Source organism: Rhincodon typus, chromosome 28 (assembly GCF_021869965.1).
Source record: "Rhincodon typus isolate 14 chromosome 28, sRhiTyp1.1, whole genome shotgun sequence".
Classification (NCBI taxonomy): Eukaryota; Metazoa; Chordata; class Chondrichthyes; order Orectolobiformes; family Rhincodontidae; genus Rhincodon; species Rhincodon typus.
Genome location: NC_063359.1, coordinates 26,854,214 through 26,876,803, shown reverse-complemented (window position 1 = coordinate 26,876,803; position 22,590 = coordinate 26,854,214). Strand labels below are relative to the sequence as shown.

Below are 22,590 nucleotides of genomic sequence, written 5' to 3'. Positions count from 1 at the left end.
CTGACGTTTCGGGCCTAGACCCTTCTTCAGAAATGGTGATTTCTGAAGAAGGGTCTAGGTCTGAAACGTCAGCCTTCCTGTTCCTCTGATGCTGCTTGGCCTGCTGTGTTCATCCAGCTCTACATCTTGATATCTCATGAATAAAGGCTTTACCTGTTTAGCCATTCATGATAAGTCAACCCTGCATGCTAAATTTTCTTTTAGCTTAATGCACAAAAATATCTAGATCCTTCTATGCTGCACTTTTTTGGAGTTGTTCTCCATCTAACAAATAGTGTCTCTCTTAATTCTTCCTACCAAAGTGCATGACCTCATAGTCTCCTACATTTAATTCTTCCTAACAAGTTTTTGCCCAATCGCTCAACCTATCCATATCCACTCAGACATTCCTCACAGATGTCCTCCCACCTATTTTTGCATCAGCAGCAAATTTGAATACATTATACTTTGCCCTTCCTTCAAACCATTAATATAGATAATAAACAATTCAAAGCTTACGACTGACCCACGTAGCACTCTACTAGTTGAATCTTTCCAACCTGAAAAAGACCAATTAATCCCAACTCCGTCTTCTGTGTGTTGATCAACGTCAATCCACGCTAGTACATTACCCCCGATCCCATGAGCTCCTACCTTGTGCAACACCATTTACATGACACCTTATCGAATGCCTTCTGGAAATCCAAATCCACTACCAGTTCCCCTTCATTAATTCTTCTTGTTATATCCTCAAGTGAACTCTAGCAGAATTGTAAAACCATGATTTCTCTTGCACAAAACCACGTTGGCTTGACTGTGTTTGATTGCATTGAGCTTTTCTAAAGGTCCTGTTATTTCTTTCTTACCAATGGAGACCAACCTTTCCCACATACGTGGACATTGGGCTATGAAACAGTACAACGCTGGAAGAGTTTACATAATTAAAGAGCTATCCTGATTGCATCTAACTGAAATATACATTTCCCATTCTTTGAGAAATTAATGTTTCTGCAATTCTTCAATACTAATTATTTCACTAATAAGTTACATTCATAGGAGTAAAATAGACACAGAATATGTGTCACGGTTCTTTTCGAGAAGAAAGTTGAGCAATCAGCGCCAAAACTATTAGCAAAAATTTTCCAATGTTTGGTTTGAAAATATCAAAAGCGTACAATCTGATTAACTTGTGCATATTGCAGAGAGTAGCACGAAAGTAGCACAATCAAACTTACTGCCCAGGTTTTTGAGAGCCTGAATATTGGTGCACTTTGAAGACCTGAGACCACAGCCATGAGAGAGTGAAGGTTGTTTAATTCGAGCAGTTTCTGGAAAAGAGGGAGGAAAAAAAATTACAACTGATGCTTCAACATCTTCACAGCAAATCAAAATAGTTAAATCAGATGCCTCAGATTCAAATCAGTTATCTTCTTAACTTGCTGCTTCTACACAAAATGTTCTTAAAGTGATATCTTTTGCAAAATGTTGAGCCCTTGGAAACACAAAATAGATAGTCACTCCTCGTTATCAACTAAATCACAATCTGTGCATTCATCATCTAGCCCCAGACCTCATTTTATTTCCCGCAATGACTCATCTAGTCTGATCTTTCATGGTAAATGCGAGAGTTACATAGGAACATTATCCATGGGTCTTTTTTTTAAGCCCAAAGGAAGTCCATGTCCCTATCCCCTGTGGATAAAGAGGATTTGGTATATATCACCATTAAGTTATTAAAAATATTCTGCACTGTTTTTTAATTGGAAGTTTAATAACATATTTAAACAGGCAGAGAAATGGAGTATTTCTATTTCGCTTTAAAACATAAACCTTGTGAAACCAGAAAGCTATCTCTTATAACTGCAACCAAGTGATTTGAGGGTATTTGGCCAGCAGCCTTCATGGGCAGCAGTTAAAATGACGTGTTTAAAATATTTCTTTTTAATTCACCCGGTTTTCAGTTTCTCCTCTTGTGAAGGTGTCACTTGAGTGAATGAGAATCTGGCCCCAACCCAAGCACACAAACTCTGTTCCTGTATACTACCTCAGGTGAAATTGACACCCCTGACAAAGCCATGGAGATTAAGGCTTGAGCCCTGCTGGTCTATATGGCTGAGCTATTTGCTTCCAAACTTGTTGAGTCGTTGTTGAAGCCCAAGGCAAATTCTAATCAAGTCATAGAGTCATCGAGACACACAGCACGGAATCAGGCCCTTCGGTCCGACTCATCCGTGCTGACCTGATATCCTACATAAAACTAGTCCCATTTGTCAGCATTTGGCCCATATCCCTCTAAACCCTTCCTATTCAGAGCTTTTCCTAACTTAAATTAAAAGTCTAGAACTGAAAGAGTTCATCCTGTAAAATGCAAACTGATATTGGGAATCATCTTCAAGAATTTCAACTACATCTTCTAATGTTTATATATTTGATTTAAAGCAACAAATCTTGGATTCCTCACAGAGAAGAAAAAGACATTAAGGAGCATCAGCAGAGATAATACAATTGTGATATCTAAGCTTTCGGGAACCATTGAAGACAGAGATACAGCAACGTAAAGGAGTGTTGGAAATGCTTAGATTTAAAAAGTTAAATTTAAAAAGTTTAAAATAAAAAGAGTTTAAATTTAAAATGTACATCCTGGTAAAATTACACTTAAGATTACACAAAGATTAGGACCAAAGCTATCAGAGCAGAGGGATTGAAAGTAAATAGGACACCTAGTATTGAGGGCTGAAGAGTTTAGGCTGGGATTAAAAAACTGAAGGGATTGCAGAGGTAGAAGATTTGTAACCAAGAGGGAAGATTTGGAATTCACTGCATTACAAGGCAGGAAACAGAATACCAGGACATGAGTGATAGATCATCAGAACAAAATATATCAGTGATGAGATTTTGGACATGTTGGCAACTGTATAGAATAAAGGATAAGACCATAAGATGTAGGAGCAGAATTAGGCCATTCAGCCCATAATTCTCCACCACCATTCAATCATTGCTGATGTTTCTGAAACCCATTCTCCTGCCTTCTCCCATTATCTATGATCCCCTTACCAGTCAAGAGCATATCTATCTCAGAGTTCAACATGCTCAAAGACTTGGCCTCCACAGCCTTCTGCAGCAATGAGTTTCAGAGATTCAATACTCTCTGGCTGAAGAAATTCCTCCTTATCTCAGTTCCAGAGGGTTGTCCCTTCACTTGAGGCCGTGCCCTCAAGTCCTAGTCTCCCCTACTCGGGGAAACATCCCCTCCATGGCCATGCTGTCCAAGCCTCTCCGTATTCAGCAAGTTTCAACCCTCAACTGCTTCTCATATGACCGTTCATCCCCTGGCTCATTCTTGGAAACCTCTTCTAGACCCCTTTCAAGGCCCACACATCCTTCCTTATGTACAGGGCCCAAAACTGCTCACAATATTACAAATGCAGTCTGACCACAGTCTTAAACAGCCTCAGCAGTACATTTCTGCTCTTGTATTCTATCCCTCTCGAAATGATTGCTAATATTACATTTGCCTTCCTAACTGCTGACTCAAACTGTACGTTAACCTTAAGAGAATCCTGAACTAAGACCAAGTCCCTTCGCGCTTCAGATTTCCAAAGCATTTCCCCATTTAAAAAGAGTACTTGCCTCTATTCTTCCTACCAAAAAGTGCATAACCTCACTTTTTCCCACATAGCATTCCATCTGTCACTTTTTGTCCACTCTACTAGCCTGTCCAATTTTTTCTGCAGCCTCCCTACTGCCTCAACTCTTCTCGTCACTCCATCTATCTTTGTATTATGTGCAAACTAAGCAACAATGCCCTCAGTTCCTTTGTCCAGATCATTAATGCAAAACATGGACAGTTGTGGTCCCAACACTGACCCCTGCAGAACTCCATTAGGCTGCCATCCTGAAAAAGACTCCTCGATCCCACTCTCTTCATTCTGCCAGTCAGCCAGTCTTCTATCCATGCCAGTACCTTGTCCCTAACACCATGGGCTCTTATCTTGTTTAGCAGCTTCCTGTGTAACACCTTATCAAAGGCCTTCTGGGAATCCAAATAGACCGTGTCCATTGGCTCTCCTTTGTCTAACTTACTCATTACCTCCTCAAAGACTTCTAACAGATATGTTAACAAAGTCGTGATGACTCAACCCTATTTTAATGTGCACTTCCAAGTACTCCACAAACTCATGCTTAATAATGGACTCTAAAATCTTACCAATGACTGAGTTCAAGCTAACCACCGTATAGTTTCCTATCTTCTGCCTTCCTCCCTTCTCAAACAGGGGTGGTACAGTAACCATTTTCCAATCCTCTGGAATGCTCGCTGACCCCAGTGATTGCTGAAAGATCACCAACACCTCTACAATCTCCTCAGCTATGTCCGTCAGAACTCCGGGTATGGTCCATCTGGCCTGGGTATTTTATCCACCTCCAGACCTTTCAGCTACCCCAGCTCCTTCTCCTTAGTCATGGCCACCATACTCTCCTCTGCCTCCTGACTCTCTGTGCGGTTAGGAACCAGGTAATGTAGATGTGGTAGAAGTAAGTGGTCTCAGTGATGGACAGGATATAGGGTTGAAGCTGAAAATGGGGTCAAACAGGGCACCCAACCCTCCCCCCTGCATTGCTATGTGTGTGTGAGCAGCTGTGAAAGTAATAGAGTCAAAGGCAAGGGTAGAGCTTTTGATATAAATAAATAAAATTGGCTCTCAATGTTCAATTTCACATCATTTCATACTGTAATTTGAGAGTTATTTTATCATATTGGCACCTTGTGGATTTTATTTCCAAATCGGTTGGAGTACAATTCATGAAAATACCCAAGCAAAAATATATGAAAAATGTAATGACAAAAATGGAGTGTAGATCGGGATATTGGTAGGTGTCTTTTCCCTAGGATAGGGGATTACAAGTTTAGGGTCACATTTCTGAGAGGAGAGAGATTTACCAAAGACATGAGGGGCAATTTTTTGTTTTTTTACATAGAGTATGGTTCACGTTTGGAATGAACTTCCTGAGGAAATGGAGAATGTGGGTACAAATTAAAATGTCTTTTAAATGTTGTAAAACTGCATGAAATAGGAAAGGTTTGGAGTGATATGGGCCAGGAGCAGGCAGGTGAGACTAGTTTCGTTTGGGATTATGTTCAGCATGGACTGGTTGGACCGAAGGGTCTGTTTCTGTGCTGTGTAACTCTATGACTCTATAAGAAGAAAAGTGCTACTTTGAATAGAAATAACTTTTAAACATGCTAAATTATCGAAGCAGATCAGCAACAAATTTCTTACCTTAGCTAGTTTTATAAAATGGCTCAATATTTCTGCTCTTATTTTCAAAGTCTGAGCAGTGAGGATCTCTCGAACAATCCAGAAGCTGACCTGTGGGTAAATACAGAAAGTTTCACCGTGAAATTTGGATATATCTGAACTGGGGTTGCAGTGAGCTCTGTTGCAAAAAATCCCTTCTGAGTCACAGGTAAATCCTCTATGTAGTACTCATAAAGTAGGTTAAGATGCATGGGATCCATGGTGACTTAGCCACATGGATTTAGCATGGGCTTGCCCATAGAAGGCAGAGGGGAGTGGTGAAAGTTTTCGGACTGGATGTCTATGACTCGTGGTGTTCCACAGGGATCTGTCCCGGGACCTCTGCTGTTTGTGAGATGTATAAATGACTTGGATGAAAATGTAGATGGGTGGGATTAGTAAGTTTGCAAATAATACAAAGATCAGTGGAGTTGTGGATAGTGTAGAAGGTTGTCAAAGGATAGTTGTCTGTGGGATATAGATCAGTTGCAGATATGGACGGAGAAATGGCAGATGGATTTCAATCTGGGTAAGGGTGAAGTGCTGCACTTTGAGAGATCAAATCTTAATACGGTAATTGGCAGGACCCCGATCGGAGCACAGATGTGCAGAGGGATTTTGGGATTCACGTCCATAGCTCCCCCGAAAGTGGCCATGCAAGTTGATAGGGTAGTAAAAAAGGTGTATGGTATGCTTGCCTTTATTGGTCGGGGAATTGAGTACAAAAGTTAGGATGTCATGTTGCAGCTTTGGTTAGGCCACACTTAGGGTGCTGCATTCACTTCTGGTCACCACATTACAGGAAGGATGTGAAGGCTTTGGAGAGCGTGCAGAAGAGGTTTACCAGGATGCTGCCTGGACTAGAGGGTATGCGCGATAAGGGGAGGCTAGAAAAACTCGAGGTGCTTTCTCTGACGCAGCGGAGGCCGAGGGGAGACTTGATAGAAATCTATAAAATTATGAGATGCATAGGTAGGTTGACGGTCAGAATCTTTTCCCCAGAGTTGAAAAATCTGAAACTAAGGGGCATGCATTTAAGGTGAGAGAGGGAACGTTGAAAGGAGATGTGAGGGGCAAGTTTTTTTGACACACAGAGTGGTAGGAATGCACTGCTGGAATGGTGGTGGAGGCAGATACAATGTGGACATTTAAAGGATTTTTAGATAAGCACATGAATCTATAAGGAATGGAGGGATATGAACCAAGGACAGGCAGAAGGGATTAGTTTAATTTGGTGTCACGTTTGGCACAACATTGTGGGCTGAAGGGCCTGTTCCTGTGCTGTACTGTTCTATGTTTTATGTTCTAATAATACTAGCAGTGGTTGTGAGAGAGTGCACAGCATGCTGTAGAATACGCTTGAACTTAAAGTGTGAAGAATGGGAGGAGATTGCTGGAACGGTCTAAAACAGGAGGGTTTACACAATCATATGTGTTTGCCCAACATTGAAGGAAATATGACTTTGAAACTGCCACACAACTGAAAATTTAATCAATATTTGCACAGATATAATGTTAAATCAATACTAACATACACTTACTTGGTTGGGTAAAATAAAGAACTGCGATGCTGGAGATCTGAAACAAAGATAGAAACTGCTGGCGAAACTCAGCAGATCTGGCAGCATCGGTGGGAAGAAAGCACATTTAACATTTTGAGTCTGGTGACTCTTCATCAGTTCTCATTTTGTTTCTATTTTGGTTTGCTTATGTTCTGACTGCAGAAATCAATACTCTTCAATTATCTGTACCTCTGCAGAAGAGATTTGGATTGATTATACCATCTCTGATAGAGTACAGATTGAATATAATTTGACTATATTAAGCTCTGCTTACAAAAATGTACATTTAGCCCACTTAATTAATTAACAGCTTTTTTTCTATGTAACATATTTTCAAAAGGATTAAAAATTGCGTTCATGGGAAACTGATGTGACAAACTGTACGCCAAAGATAATTAGCATACCTAGTTCAGAAACATCTGGTAACTTTCATTGACAGAAAGCAATTCCATTAGGGGATTTTGGCTGAACCGTCAATGTCATTAACACCGTGCATGTTCAATTTCGCTGAAATATATTTGCAGTTTCCCATACTATGGAATCATCAACCTGAATTGGTGTTTTTAAATTCCATTAGACATTAAATGAGGTATCAATAGTCACGCATGGTGTTGCCGATGAAGGGTGACTGCGTTGTTTCCCAGCTATATGTTTCCTTTTCCTCTTTATGGTGATAATCTGATTCACACAACTGGGCTGGATTTGAACTTGCCTGAACCTGGAAACCAAAGCTCCAGTGCACATTACAGAGTTTAACCTTGCAGCATACATGTGAAGTTCCCCATTCGAAGAGAGATGGTTGGGTGGAGGAGGTTGGAGGCGAGAAGGTAGGATTAGCAGTTTCATCGGAGACAGCTGATGGGCTGAGGGCTGCCCAGGCAGATATCTTGGACCTAGCAGGTCAGTGGAAAGGAACACTCGATTCAGTATTCCCTGTCTGATTATAGTTGCTGGGCTCAAGAAACCCAGTTATCTATGGTTATATTCTAACGGAGAATACAAATGAAATTGGAATCCTTGTCTTTATTTTATGTGAAGTGTCAACCAACTGCCTTGGATTGCGGTGGATGGTCACCTGCCCACTTTCCTACCAGAAATGGGCCAGCACAAGGCGCCATTCAGATCGGCAATGTGTTAATCCCCACCTCACCCAAACCTATCTGTTTGTGGGGACTAAAATTCTTTTGATATTTCATAATTTACCACTGACAAATTAGTGATATGGTTGAAATTGTTCAGGGAATGCTTAATTTCGACAGTGTCAATTTCAGTTTACAATATCCAACCTCTCTTACAATGTTAAATGTTGCTCATCACCATGTTGAATTAATACCATGCATGGCTCCACGTCAGCTATAACACTTTGGTATGGGTCTTCCTCCAATCCCCACACCGGTCCAAACATCAGTAAAATACACTCAGTGCTAAGTTAAGAATAAATATACATTGTTTGTATTAATTTGCCCCAGAACAACAAGGTCAATTTTGGGGCTGTGCCCTCATCACTATTACACGTAACAGAAAAATACATCAGAAATTTAATAGGAATTCAAAATCTCTGTACGTCAAAAAAAATTCAAACATTTAGATTGAAATGGTGTTGGTACTAGGGAAATGCCATCATTTCATTCAAATGATCAACCAATACATTACAGAAACAGGTAATTCATACGAGTACATGTGAAATGGAAATCAGTTTACAAAACAAGGACTCGGACCATCTCAGACTCCCTTAGCTTTCGGCCTAATTTCTAATGAAAAAGTGAAGAGCAAACCAACAAGCAAACTACAAGATATTCCATTCCTAATGCAGAACCTACCTGATTAAACCGTCTTGTAAAAGCAACAATATTTGGTGCCAGGATATGCTTGTCTTTTTTATTCCACCCACAGCTAGTCAGCTCCTGGAAATCAAATAATTAAACCGAATTAATAATGATTTCAAAATATTACATCAGTATTTCACTTAAAGAAGAGGACTACTAACTTGCAACTAGAGTATTTGCTTCCATTGTGAAACTGGCTTGGTCAATCTTGTCAATTTAACCCAAATTTGTAGAACTGGGACAAAACTTGAAAAACATGCAAACACATGCAGGAAATTTGGCATATCCATTAGGACCTTGACCAACTTTTACGGATGCACCCTAGAAAGCATACTGTCCAGGTGCATTACGGCCTGTTATGGTAACTGGTCTGCCCAGGACCGTAAGAAACTACAGAAGGTTGTGTGCAGAGCCCAGACCATCATGGAAGCCAACCTCCCATTCATGCACTCCATTTACACCTCTCATTGCTGCCAACATCAAAGCCCCATCCCATCCCACCCCAGTAATGACCTCCTGCAACCTCTTCAGTCAGGCAAAAGATACAGAAGTTTGAACTCACGCACCAGCAGGTTCAAGAACAGCTTCTTCCTGGCCATTATTAATGAATGGACTCTCTAACTCTAAATAATGTTGATCTTGCCTCTCATGTCCTGTTAAGTGTAACCCGTAGGCCTCACTCTATTCAAGACTTTTTCACCCTTTGATCTGTCTGTCCTTGTTTAATCTGATCTGCCTGTACTACTTGCAAACAAAGCTTTTCACTGTACTTCGGTACACATGACAATAAATCAAATCAAATCACATTATATCACTGTAGACCATGCTTCCGCAAGAAACCAAAAGTGACACTTCCAGACTAGTGAATGTCCATTAGGCTTATTATCAATATATTGATTATTATCTACAATAATGACAGGTAACAAGCATATCAATGCTCTAATAGCTTGTATTGTTTTGTCGTTTTTCAGCTCTGGAGATATGTTCAACCAACTCACTTGGGACTGTCTCTCCTTGCATTAACCATCATTTGTGAAAACGCTTTGACTAAACCGATTATCTGTAGTTATAGAAAATGAGTGATAAACTAAATTATATTGCTTGACTTTTGCTTTCTTTATTCTTTCAGGGAATGTGGATATTGCCAGCATTTGTAGGCCATCTTTAATTGATCTTGAACTGAATAGCCTGTTCAGACATGTCACGGGGCATTTAACAGTCAAAGACATGGCTGTGAGTCAGGAGTCACACATAGGCCAGACCGGATACAGACAGCATATTTCCTTCCCAAAAGGACATCAGGGAACCAGTGGGCTTTTACAGCAATCGGTAATAGCTACCATGGTTACCATGACCGAGACTAGCTTTATTTTCTAGTTTTGTTCACTGAATATAAATACCACCAGCTGCCTGGGTCAGAATCGAACCCATGTCATCCATAGTATTAGCCTGAGCATCTGGATTACGAGTCCACTACGCCACCATCTCTCCCTACATTCCCTTGCAATATCCTGAAAAAGCAAGTGACAAAATAGAGCTATTTAAGAAGCACAGACTCTAAGCCTTTGTTCATCCCAAGGTAATGTCAGGTCTCATTTTCAAATGATTCAGTGGGAGGTAAGAATAAAAGACAGGTTTTCCAGTCGTGCAAAAGCACAGCTTGTGCTACTGCCAATCAAACATCATTCAACTATGGACTTGTGGCAATGTTGCTTGTCCCGTGGTTTACAATATGCTGTGCATTTGGGTCTTGGCAGCACGACTCACCTCCAGAAACTGGTCAAATTAGAGCCAGGATTCAGCAGTCATGAGAAACTTTAACTGTGCCTGACTGATGAGAATTTAATTGGTTTATTTGGTTTCATTGCATCGCCCCATTACTTATTCCTCTGGATCAGGTGCCTTGATAAAAAGGTTAAAGTGTTGCTTTACAATATTCCTCAACATTTTGTCTATTTTCGCAGACAGGCGTTATATAAAAAGCTCCTGACTACATGATCAAAGAATACCATGCTCGAGGAGACATTTTCAAATTCCAACATAAGCAGCAGGCTATTTCATCATTGCCTGTTAGCTGATTTGATTCAAATCTGTAGCGTCCTTCTCTAATCACTATACAACATCAACTGAGGAGAATATACATTAAACTGAGTGGGCGAGCCTACCTCCGTTTCGCCACACTTGGATATTTTTGTGCATCCTTTAATTTTTTTTATTAAACTATTTTTCTAATCAACCTGTTCAGAGATGTTATTACATACCTCTGGAGCAGGTAGGACTTGAACGCAGGCCTCCTGGTCCACGGGTCAAGACACTACCACTGCGCCATTCTGTCCTCTAATTAGAACGAGATGAAATTTATGCCCATCTCTAAAAGGAAGTCCTGACTCTGAGCTGCTGTTCATATGTTACAGCTCTGTGCAATGGCAGCGCCAACTAGGAGCAGTGGTCGCCTCTGGTACTGCAGATAGGACAACAAGATGGAGTCCAGCAACGCACCTTGACATTCAGGTAATTTGACGATCTTGTTGTGGCCAGGATGACAGGACCCAGTGTGCACATGTGAGTGTGTTCAAAGCTTCAGGAAAGAAACCTCGCCCTCACGTACCACAAAAATTTGCAATGACCAGACACAAGCAGGAGTAAAGAGGCCAGACTGCATGCTGGGAGCTGGCCTTGCCTGCCATCCATTATAGATGGCTTTAATCAATCTGTTTAGACATGTGCTAATACAACGCTGGAGCAGACAGGACTTGAACCTGGGACTTCTGGGCTCTGAGGCAGGAGCACTACCGTTGTGTTACAAGAGCCCTCCACCATCTGTAAGAAAGGGAAAGTCACCATACTCTCATTGGGATACTCTCTCATTGGAGACAGAAGATTGGTGGTGGTTTAACTGGAGGGTCACTACGCCTCAGGCGAGGGGCGAAGTCGAGAAGGAGAGCCCTTCATCGTAACCTCAGCCGGTGTGAGAATTGAACCCATGTTATAGCCATCACACTCCGCATCACAAACCAGTCATCCAGCCAATTGAGCTAACTGGGACTGTATATAATAGCAGAGCAGTGACAGGATGGGGCCCTTCAGTTCGGTTACTCATCAGAAACTCCCTCCTCCCATAAAACTGTGGAAGGAACGGCTGGACCAATGGCACATTGCCCCAGTTTACACATCGAGCCTATGGGTGGCTCATAGAATTCAACCCATTATTTTTGGCTTAAGAATTTGGCAAAAATAATTGCAGACCTTTTCCAGTGTTTTTGTCTTAGAAAAAGTTGTTTTGCCTAAGGATCTATTTCAAATGCATCTAATCTTTTTCTGAGAAAATAAAAGATGAATCCTAACCGCTTGCTATAATCATCTAAGACTTGGCATCACATATCAATCTGTGCTTAACTCCTAACGAGGTAATCGTGGTACTGCTGCGGACGACTGCCATCAACATTTAATTTCACTCCTTGCACTGCATTTCTTCAATTCTTGGTTAAGTTATTAAATTAGAATCAGCAATATTTAATACAATAAATGGAAAACTGGCTCAGTCCTACATTCTCACCATTTGCACCCTTAAAGCAATTTGGGTTGCAAATGAGACAAATCTTCAAAATAAAGATGGCGGCACGAGATACGACACGAGGAGAAAAATGTGAAGTCAAAGGAGAAAATGTTGGCAACTCGTAACAAAACAAACACAGGCTGTTTCTAGGTTTTTGTAGAAGTTTTGAACAAATTAGATTTACATGATGATTAATATTAAGTAAAAATAGAAATTATCACTCATGAAAATTACTTTATCTGAAGACTTTAAACAAGAAGCAATTTGTTAATTTGCCTCAATAACCCACACTCGTTCCCAATGTGAAGCTTTTAGTCCAGGTCATAGAATCCCCAGAGTGCGGAAGCAGGACATTTGGCCCATCGAGTCCATACTGACCCTCTGAAAAGCATCCCACCCAGAACCACCCCCCCCAAATCCTATCCCATAACCTTGCATTTACCATGGCTAATTCACCTAGCATACACATCCTTAGACACTATCAGCAATTTAGCATGGCCAATCCACTAAACTGCACACCTTTGGTCTGTGGGAGGAAACTGGAGCATCTGGAGGAAACCCACGTGGACACAGGGAGAATCTGCAAACTCCACACTGACAGTCACCCGAGGCTGGAATTGAACCCAGATCCCTGGAACTGTGAAGCAGCAGTGCTAACCACTGAGCCACTGTGCTGCCCATGCCATCATACTGGGTCATTCAGGCTACTTGGTCAGCCATTATTTCAGAGGGAGTTGGCTAGAAACAAAGACAGGTTTTGTACGCTTGTAACAGGATCATTATTTGACATTGGAAAACTCATTAAACAACAGCAAAACACTGGTGTAGATTAGCGATTTCATTGCTCACCTAGAAATTCTAACCAATTGCATACTTGGCCCCAGACAACTCAGCACAATGTTGATGATACAACATTCCTTACCTCCTGAAGGGGCAACAATCAGAAGTGGAGCACTTGTCTGATCTAAGGAGATTAGATCACTTTCTTAGTACACTTCGGTTTCTCTGCGACACACCATTGTTTTCTTTTTAATTCAGTCACAGGCATATGCTTCATTAGCATTTATTACCTAACTGTAACGTCATTTGAATGTGAAATTTCAGCCGTGGCAATATGTGCTGGGTAGATAGCTGCCACCAAGCTCTTTATTTTTGTCTGGTCTACGGATCTACTTGATCCAAAGTGGGGAGACAACACATTACAGAGTCTAAATAGAAGAGTCTCTTGTCTCAAACAAGATATTCCTAATAAATTAGATTAGTAACACAGGGCTGATTTTTAAACTTTGTTGGCTAAGTGCGAGTTGTATAGAGATATTTGGAGGGGCTCTTGTGGTGAAGCCCAGCAGGATTTCTCACCAGATCTTCTCAAACATGGCTCATTTACTACCTACCCTGTCCCTTTGGTGTCCCTTATCTGATTTTATCCCCATTTTACCACATGCATTACTGGAACAACATTGCACTTATTAGATATTTGACAAAAGTCCAGAATCTCTGGGACCCACACCATATTTACAAGCTGCTGTGCACATGGATGAGCACTGGCATTTTGAAGCTGCCCTTCTTGCTGACAGACAGAGTCTGAATAAGCCAGACAAGGGAGAATGGTGCAATGCTTCTCCAACAGGGACCTGGAGGTCCTGATGGATGGTGTGGTGCAAAGGAGGGGAACCCTCTTCGTGGAGGGCATGCCCCCCAGACCCAGGTCACCCAGGTCAAATGTGGTTTCTGTGGTTGGAGGAATAGCCAACAGTGCCATAAGGAGGTCAATGATCTTCTCTGCTCTGTCAGCGTAGGTGCCACACTCCTCTCTCTGCTACTGCACCCACCCCCCAGTAAGGCTCATGCTCTGCCACTCTCACTGTTGCCCACAACATCTCCCTCATTCACTGTCACTGCCAACCCTGCTACCAACCAACCACCCACACCACCCTGTATGCCTTCTGCACTGTCCACCCACTGTCCCCAGACACTTCACCAGATTTCCCCCACTTGCACCAGCACCAACAGTTAGGCCACCCACTTCCAACTCACTCTATTCCTCCCTTTTTCTCATCCCAGAGGAAAATAGCCCACCATAGGGCAGGAAGGGCCTAGATGGGTGGAGGGGTGCCCAAAATACATCTCCTCAGTCCCTAGGAGAGAATCCTGGTCCTTGCAGGAGAAGATGGGGACTGCTCCTCTGGGGATGTTGAGATATCCATGCCCCTCCGATTGAGTAAGTACTACTCTTCATTCCACTGCAACTCTCACAGTAACTCTGCTGTCAGTCTCATTCATTGTGCACAACCTCGAACCACTGGCCCAGGCGCCTTCTCTCCCTTTTGTCTTATAGGCACCGTCAGAATCTCCACCACCTCCGCAGTGAAATGGCCGGCTCTGTCTGAAACTACCTCCTCGGCCTCAGAGGACAGGAGGACCGAGGCTTAGAGGAAGTATCATATTAGGCCTCAGTTTGACAACCTTTGGTACTATCCACAACTCCACCAACTTTCGCATCATCTGTAAACTTACTAATCAGACCACCTACATTTCCATCCAGATCATTTAGAGATATTACAAATAACAGGGGTGCCAGCACTCGGCCTTGTGGAACACCACTGGTCACAGACCTTCAGTCAGAAAAACACCCATCCACAACCACCCTCTGTCTTCTAAGACCAAGCCAATTTTATATCCAATTTACCAACTCACCTTGAACCTATGTCCCTTAGTCTTTGACATTTCCACTCAGGGAAAAAAGTCTCTGACTATCCACTCTATCCATGCCTCTCATAATTTTATCTACAGCAAACTTTGTTTTAATTGGCACCCAATGAACTGGCACCCTCGATAAACATCCAAAAATCATACACCTCAAATACTGCAAAGTTTGCTGTATTATCATAATCTCTACGGTGTCCGAGTAGTCAGTTGAGGGTGCGAGTGAGAAGGCTCTCTGCCGGTAAGTTTTAAGTCAAAGTTGCATTTTTATTTAGAGACAGTAAGGACTGCAGATGCTGGAAGCTAGAGTCAATAAATGTGGAGCTGGAAAAAGTACAGCACGTCAGACAGCATCGGAGGAGCAGGGAAGTCAGTGTTTCGTGTCCTGACAAAGGGTTTTGGCCTGAAACGTTGACTTCCCTGCTTCGCTTTTCCAGCTTCACATTATTAGTAAAGTGATTTATGCTGCAGATAAAGTATAACAGTGATGGACATACCCCCTGCTTTATGTCTCTATTACTTAGTTTGTGTTTTTACATAGATCATGTGGACCACTTGATCAACCGGAATATTTGTTCAATCGGCACACTCCTGGTCTCGTGGGCGCCAGTTAATAAAATGTTTGCTGCAATTCTACTTGTTTAACATCAACAGAATGGGTAGTGCCAACATAACATGAGTATTTCAACCTTCAGAATCATTTAGAATCACATTAAAAAAATCACCACAGTTGGAAAGCCAGAAACTAACAAATGCATTTTGTCGTGCACTTTTCACAATATTTTTTATAGAAAACATAATGACAAAAATGGTATGAAAGCAATAGCTGGTACATCATAAACAAACATTAACAAAATAAAAATAAAATTGGTGCATGGAATGGAAAGATTACGGAATTAGTCTGTCACATCAAGAAGATCGTTCAGTTGTAATTATCACTTAATATGCAGTTAATTAATAAATTATACCTCACTGAACTTTTCAAAAGGTTGCAACATATAAATGAAAGTTTACACCAAATCTCCGATTTCCAGCTGTCAGGGCTTCAACAGCGCACCCCTGCGGTAGCAGGCCAGCAGAGGCAGTGAGCTGTGAAGTTTCACTTGTAACTGCACATGTGGGCAACAGAAGCTGCCCTCAGTGTTGTAGCAGAATTACAGGGAATGCTGACAGCTTCACCATCAAATCTGGGATGCAATCAATCATCGACCCCTTGTACATTCAAAAATAATGCATCTCCCAGCACTCTTCAGTCCTTCCATGTCCGGCTCAGATTTCACTTCAACTAACATCAAAATAAATCACCTGGTCTTTCATTCATTGTTTGTAGGAACTTGCTGTGCACAAACTAGTCTGCCATATCGGCTCATTGTTCAAATCTAACCTATTTCATCGCGCTGTCCATACACCAACAACATTCAATTAGCATACCACCTGATGTAAAAATCTCTGGTATTGAAAGCTACTCTCAGTAATGGTGGCCATGAAAATATCATTGATTATTGGGAAAAAAAAACCCATCCAGTTCACCCAGGGCCTTTTAGGGAAGGAATCTGCCATCCTCACCTGGTCTGGCCTACATGTGACTTCAAACCCACAGCAATGTGGTCGATTCTTAACTGCCATCAAAGGACAATGAGGGATAGGTAACAGTTGACAGTAAATGCCACTGCCACGTTCCATGAAATAATATACTTGAAACAAAACATTTGCATTGCTCCCCTAAAGGTCTTCAATTATCCTGTAACTTGGGAGTGTTTAACTATTCACTAGTTACTTCCTAAAAGTCATCCATCAGAGAATCGTTTCCAGAAATCTTGTCAGCATACAGTAGCGAAATATCCATTACAAAGAAAATATTGTGCCAATGAAGTCCCGACACTCTCAGTTTACCAACAGGTGTTATTGTTTTAACAGTTTACAGAACCCATACTGGATCTAAAACAGGAACATAAACAAAGTTGCTGGAAACGCTCAGCGGGTTTAGCAGCAGCTGTGAAGGAAACAGATCTGTGGATCTATTCGGCTGAGCCTCTTTGACACTGGCTCACTGTGACTCGTTGCGAACCACTCAAGTCCATAACTGGAATAGATCGAATTAAGCAGTGAAGCTCCTACCAGCAATTAGAGGCAAGGTTTGATTATTCAGGTAGGCTGTCTCTAAAGACCTCGCTTGGGGCACATTTGTAAGAACTGTAGAGATATTCAGGAATCGGGACATTATGTGGGTACTATCCCACACTCGATTCCCAGATGCTCACCTAAGAGATCCTCCTAGGCAGCAATCTCCATGTCAGGAACGAATCAAAGACAGTCAATAATTTTGGGGGGACAGCAGCTCCCCAACAGTAAATATAGGTGATCTAGGGGACCAGGAGAGTATCTCCATGTTCAGGCACTGTCTGAATTAGGTCTCAACGTTTAAACAATGAACAGTGGCCACAGTTTCCAGGCCAACTCTTCTGGAGGGGTACGCCTTCACAGTGGGACTTCAGCACCCTCTCCTCACCTCCACATTAGGCAGCCTATCAGCAAACCAGCTCTGTGGTTTCACCCTCAGCAAGTGCCCTGACCACCTCAGGAATATCCCAGTGGCATCGCCAATCTGCCCACAAGCGGGTACTTAGTTATGCAAGTTGCAAATCCCTTGCTGCTGATTGGGCAAGATCTACTGTGGATGACCCACCATCAAGAAGGTCGAGAAGTGGCAACACATTGGGCAGCTGACCCTTGCTTCAGAAGTCTCTCCTGGTGCTGTCTTCAAGCCTGCCTCTGCACACCCAGGAAGGTTTTTTTTTTGGCGGGGCGTGGTGGAGAGGAGAATTGAGGTCTCCCCTCCGTGGCAGAAATAATAGTAACACCCAGAAAATGCTGGGGAATAATATAACACCCTCTGACTGTCATGGGTGTGGCCATCACTACATTACCCAGGGCAAGTCGGCCAGGGGACCCATTTAATGTGAAGATCTGTGCCCACAGCATGTTCAGGGCCACATTGGGCCATGACCTTCTTAAAGCAAGGTGCATACAAACAGTGGAAATGTTTCAAGCTGAGAATGGCGAAATTAATTAACATAGTAACAGAAGACTAAACAAATCACAAGACGATCCCTGTAAATGGATGCTGAGTAGAGCATATTGCAGGCACTAACACATATATTGAAGCAATCCACTGGATTTGAATACAGTTGACGTCTATATTGAACCTAAAATATGGTCATGCTCAGGTTCACAGATAGTTGCTCATTCCTTTATCAGGTGTCCTGATATCCAAACACATTGCCAAAATGACCAATAAATTTGATGTATTGGAAGCCAGTTGAGTAACAAAAGTGATAACATTTGAAGGGCAATACATTTATACAAGAAAATAAGTAAAGTCTCGTGAAAAACCCATTGAAATTTCTTAAGTCACAGGAAACACTCTGATATGATTGATTATATGCGTTTGTTATGGCAGCTGTTTGACATTAACAACACATCGTTCGCTGTATTTCATCACAGTGTCAAAAACCCGAAATTCCCTGTAGTATAGTCATTGGAATTTCATCACCGCAGGGACTTGGGTCCATTGACACCTTCTCAGAGCACACAAGGAAGGCCAATAAATGTGATCTTCCATGCACTGCTCACAACCCTAGGACATGCAGTAAATCCTGTATTGAACAATGGAATATCCTGGTGAGATATTCTCATGGCAACACTTTCATCAAGGTATCTATGGCAACTGCAACTCTGGTACTGCCACTGGAAATATAAATAATCTTCACCCTAATATTGCAGTTGTGGCATTTTTGCTCCTGTTCAGAGAGCTGCAGCAATAAAATAACTGAAGTGGTTCAGTTTGGACGTTGAGCTAATGGTAATGTCAGAAAAATCACTTGCAATGCTTCGGAACAGATCGCCAAAACATGTACCTCAGAAATTGTGAGAATTGTGTTAAAAAGTTAGAAGCAGTACAAATTTATTGCCTTCAGTCCAATGGTAATCATAAACCTAGTCCAAGAACGTACCGATGGTGTATCGGGTTTTTTTTTTTATCATGTTCGGAAATCTAATGGTGTTAAAATAAACTGGATCTGTCCACATATAATGGACTTCCCGATATTTAATTTCAGTAGTGGTATTCATCTGTGGTGAGACTATATTGTAATCTGTGAAAAGGCATTGCCAACACTCAAACTTAATGCAACAATCAAACAGTCATTGCTGCCTGACAGTAAGATCAGTCATATTCTGACTGTTTAGTTATATATTACAAGGGAACTAAAATATACCTACAGTACAGACACTGAGTCCGTGATTTGAGGAAAGAGCTACAAATGGCCCAGGGGCAGATGACGAAGGAAAGCAGAGAAAAAAGCAATGGCAAATCCCAAGTTGAAGAAGGAAGGCAGAGAGGGGCGAGAATGATTATTTTGAATAGCACTGCTGCTTACCACCAACAAACCAGAAGAATCATTCAACTTTATATCAGGCATTTAGACTTGCCTACAATTACAATAAAAAAAAATCATTGAGACTTAGAATTAAGCTCCTGCAACAATTCCAAAAAATTTGCAAATTTTTGTCAGAAAATTGCGACTTCAGGTGATCTATGATTAGAGTTTCTGCTTTGATTAACATTATGTAACCATGATAATGCATTCATGATTCTCAAACAAGATATGGAAAGTGGTGAGAAAACCACTGAGAAAATTATTCGAAAACCATTCAACCTCATAGCAGTTTAAACAAAACAAGCATCATAACAAACCATTTATTTACATATTTTCCCTCAAAATGCAGCAATTCAACCACAAAACAATCAATACACAATATGTTTTTCTGTACATGTTCTTCCATTTGATCCAGTCACAAAATCAGAAATGGTCTGAAGTTAGACCAGACTGATTTATAATTTCTTTGGCAAGTTTGCAAACATCAACCAGCTCTGGTCTACAGGGAGAGTAGGGTTCCAGTGACTCAGTTTACTTTGTCTTGCTTTCCGCATTGAAAAGTCAGGAACTAAAAGCAATCAGTATGTAAATGTGGAGAAGGTGAAGTAGGTCATTGTTGCGACTGCCTAAAATATCTTTTTGTAGTTGCCCAGAAATGTAACGTACCTAGATATGAACATGAGCATTCCATCATCCATGTCTGTGACACTCCAGTCAGTAACCGAACCTTAAACTAATTTCCCTAACAAGGTCCTTCTCGCCAGCTTTAGTTCAAACTCCCACCACTTTCAACTTCAATGCAGTTTTCACAGGGAACTCTGTCAAAGATACTTTTTCTAAACCTAGGTACAGTACACATGGATTACTAGGCATGCTACTTCCTCAAAGACCTCAGAGTTTCAACCTGTGGGAGTTTTCTGTTCTAAACTGGGTTCACTAATATTGATTAGATTATTTCAATTTAGGTACTCAAATTTGCTCCTGATGATCTGTTTCATTAGTTTCCAAGTAGTAATATGGTTGCCCAAACCAGATTTGACCATTTAGTGAAATTAGGGCTACTTAAATTTATTTAGCCTTAATCTAATAACTCATTGACTCTATTTTAATACTGCTTAAAATTCTGTTACCTTTTTTTCCATTGAGTTGAAATGGATTTAATTGGATTTCCCATTCTACAGGTTACATTTAACTTTAAATATCAGCAAAGTGCAGATTATTATAGCCATAAGATATTTTCCTTTTGTACACTTCGATTAAGAAAATACCATGGCATTCTGTAAAGAACTCAGAACCATTCGCACATTTGAGCCCCCAACCCTGCTATTTTAAACTGATGCACATTTGCTCAAACTATAATATTCAAGCCTTTATGAATGATGAATTGACAGTTAATTGCACAGTTTAAACCCTGTAATTTGAAGCTAAATGCTTTCACTATTGCCAAAATGTGCAAAGAGTTAATTTTGGGAAAAGAAAGGATCATGAAATATGAAATTTTAATCTTATCAATTGCGGTACGTGCTGGTGATGTTAAAAAGAGACAGGGAGAATTTTCTGCTTTATGACTGTGTGGTTTCTGTGAAACGTTTGCCATATTGTTCAAATATACAAAGCTTAAACAAAGTCTTGGTAAATTGTTCAGAAATGATGAACAATATCTAAGCAATCTGTGACTTGGACTACAAGTGAGAGGAGAGTAGGGTACTTTGCATGTGGCAAGTATCATTGACTGTTTTGAAAATCAGTGAAAGCTTAAATTGTATGGGCAAATGAAAAAACTCTCTGGATAAACTACGAAACAGAAGAACTCCTCAATGATGAAATGAGTAAGTTTATAATTAAGCTGGGGGTTTACCTTTATAAAACAAAAGGTCAGTGGATAGGACTAATGATTATTTAGTTAAGACTCAAGTTTAACTTGCTGTGCTCAGCTTTGCAAATGTCCATGTCACTCTTGTGCCACTGGCAGATGTCTTGAAGCAGATTATCTACACTCTCCTTTGGAGATTGACTGCAGTCTCTGGAGAGACAGTGTAATCTTTTGGATAGTTCAAGTGACTGCAGAAACCTATCAGACATAGTTCATGCGGTTTATAAAGCTGTCTAAGACTGCCAGCCATGCCGTAGTAGTGTGATAGTTTGATAGCTTGATAGCATTCATTATTCTATATGTAATTAATTTTAATGCATATTTCTGCGTAGGGAAATGATTCATTGATGATATTTGCACAATAGCAACACATTTTAAAGTAAGAAACAAAATTGCTCTAAAATCCAGAATATTATTGGCTAAATACTAAATAAGGTTGTATAATATCTCAACATTTAGACTGAAAACAGATTTTTCTGATACTTTATGCAGACATAAAAGTCAACCAACATATCTGTACATTATCCAACATTGATGTGTGCACTTTGGAATGTTCATAAACTCAGAGCCCCCACTCCTCTGATCCACAGAGAATTGGAAGAGTTAGCTGCCTATTCCAGCATCTGGCTGCTTTGGTTATATTGAAAGAGTCAGAAACCATTACAATCGATAAAGGCTGATCCATACCATGTAAATTTAAATTCTAATTACATATGCCTGCCTGTTTGATCTTCCAATAACAGCAAGCATATGGCTAAAAACAATCATTCATTCAATCATAAACAGTCAAAGGAAGTTCTACTTAAAACAATTTTACAGGTAATTTTTCACTTAGACAGTGAAGTTTTTGTGTAATATTTTTTCTCTGGATCTCTCTTGGGCGAGCTACTACTCTGCAAGCAAGCAAGCAAAATTACATCTTTCCTAAACATCTGTTATTCATTGAGTTTGAATGAGTCCTGCTTACATTGTAAAACTAAAATGACATTTTCCAATCAAATTTACATAACAATATTAGAAAATCTTGTCATTATCCTTGTAATTTTGAAAGTTATGTTGCAGATATACCATAAGGATCAGAGCCAAACCATACAGGAAAGAAATTAGGAAACATTTCTTTGTATAAAGGATGGTAAAAGTGTGGAGTTCTCTTCCACAAAAAAAAAACAGTAGATACCAGCTTAATTAATGAGATCAATAGCTTCAACCTAAATATATTTAGGGATACGGAGCCAAAACAGGTGTAAGGCATTTGGATACAGATCGAGCAATGATCTCAGACTAGGGAGGCTGAATAGATTACTCCCATCTCTGTATTTCTAGGGAGGACAATTAGTTACGGTGCTCTGTAA

At 40.8% G+C, this 22,590-nt stretch overlaps 1 protein-coding gene across 6 annotated transcripts in view; it reads right to left on the bottom strand.

Moving 5' to 3' along the window:
- Window positions 1–22,590, bottom strand: part of ralgps1 (Ral GEF with PH domain and SH3 binding motif 1) — a 679,153-nt gene that overhangs the window by 480,123 nt on the left and 176,440 nt on the right. For all 6 annotated transcript variants that reach the window (XM_048613656.1, XM_048613661.1, XM_048613657.1 and 3 more), the window contains exons 5-7: window positions 8,659–8,742; window positions 5,259–5,348; window positions 1,215–1,307 (exon numbers count right to left, since the gene is read on the bottom strand). In XM_048613656.1, the coding sequence (XP_048469613.1) occupies window positions 1,215–1,307; window positions 5,259–5,348; window positions 8,659–8,742 (267 nt within the window). The remainder of the gene's footprint in view (window positions 1–1,214; window positions 1,308–5,258; window positions 5,349–8,658; window positions 8,743–22,590) is intronic.